This window comes from Eimeria mitis, genomic scaffold (assembly GCF_000499745.2).
Source record: "Eimeria mitis Houghton genomic scaffold, Emh_scaff155, whole genome shotgun sequence".
Taxonomy (NCBI): Eukaryota; Apicomplexa; class Conoidasida; order Eucoccidiorida; family Eimeriidae; genus Eimeria; species Eimeria mitis.
In genome coordinates, this window is record NW_013569740.1 from 29,310 (window position 1) to 29,514 (window position 205).

Genomic DNA, 205 nt, shown 5'->3' on the forward strand with positions numbered 1-205 from the left:
CCCACTGACGTTGCCATTGAGGTACCCTTTGCTGCTGCTGCTGCTGCTGCTGCTGCTGTTGCTGCTGCTGCTGCTGCTGCTGCTGCTGCTTGGTGTTAACTGTTCTTTGCTGTCTCCTGCTTTTGTTTATTTTGGTTGCTGCTGCTGCTGCTGCTGCTGCTGCTGCTGTTGCTGCTGCTGCTGTTGCTGCTGCTGCTGCTGTTGC

At 56.1% G+C, this 205-nt stretch overlaps 1 protein-coding gene across 1 annotated transcript in view; it reads left to right on the forward strand.

Annotated features, from left to right (window-relative positions):
• EMH_0000950 (RNA recognition motif-containing protein, putative) overlaps positions 1 to 205 on the forward strand; it is a gene marked incomplete at both ends in the record, with an annotated part of 11,714 nt that overhangs the window by 9,818 nt on the left and 1,691 nt on the right. Inside the window, one exon of the mRNA XM_013495387.1 lies at positions 1 to 21. Coding sequence (XP_013350841.1) covers positions 1 to 21 — 21 coding nt within the window. The remainder of the gene's footprint in view (positions 22 to 205) is intronic.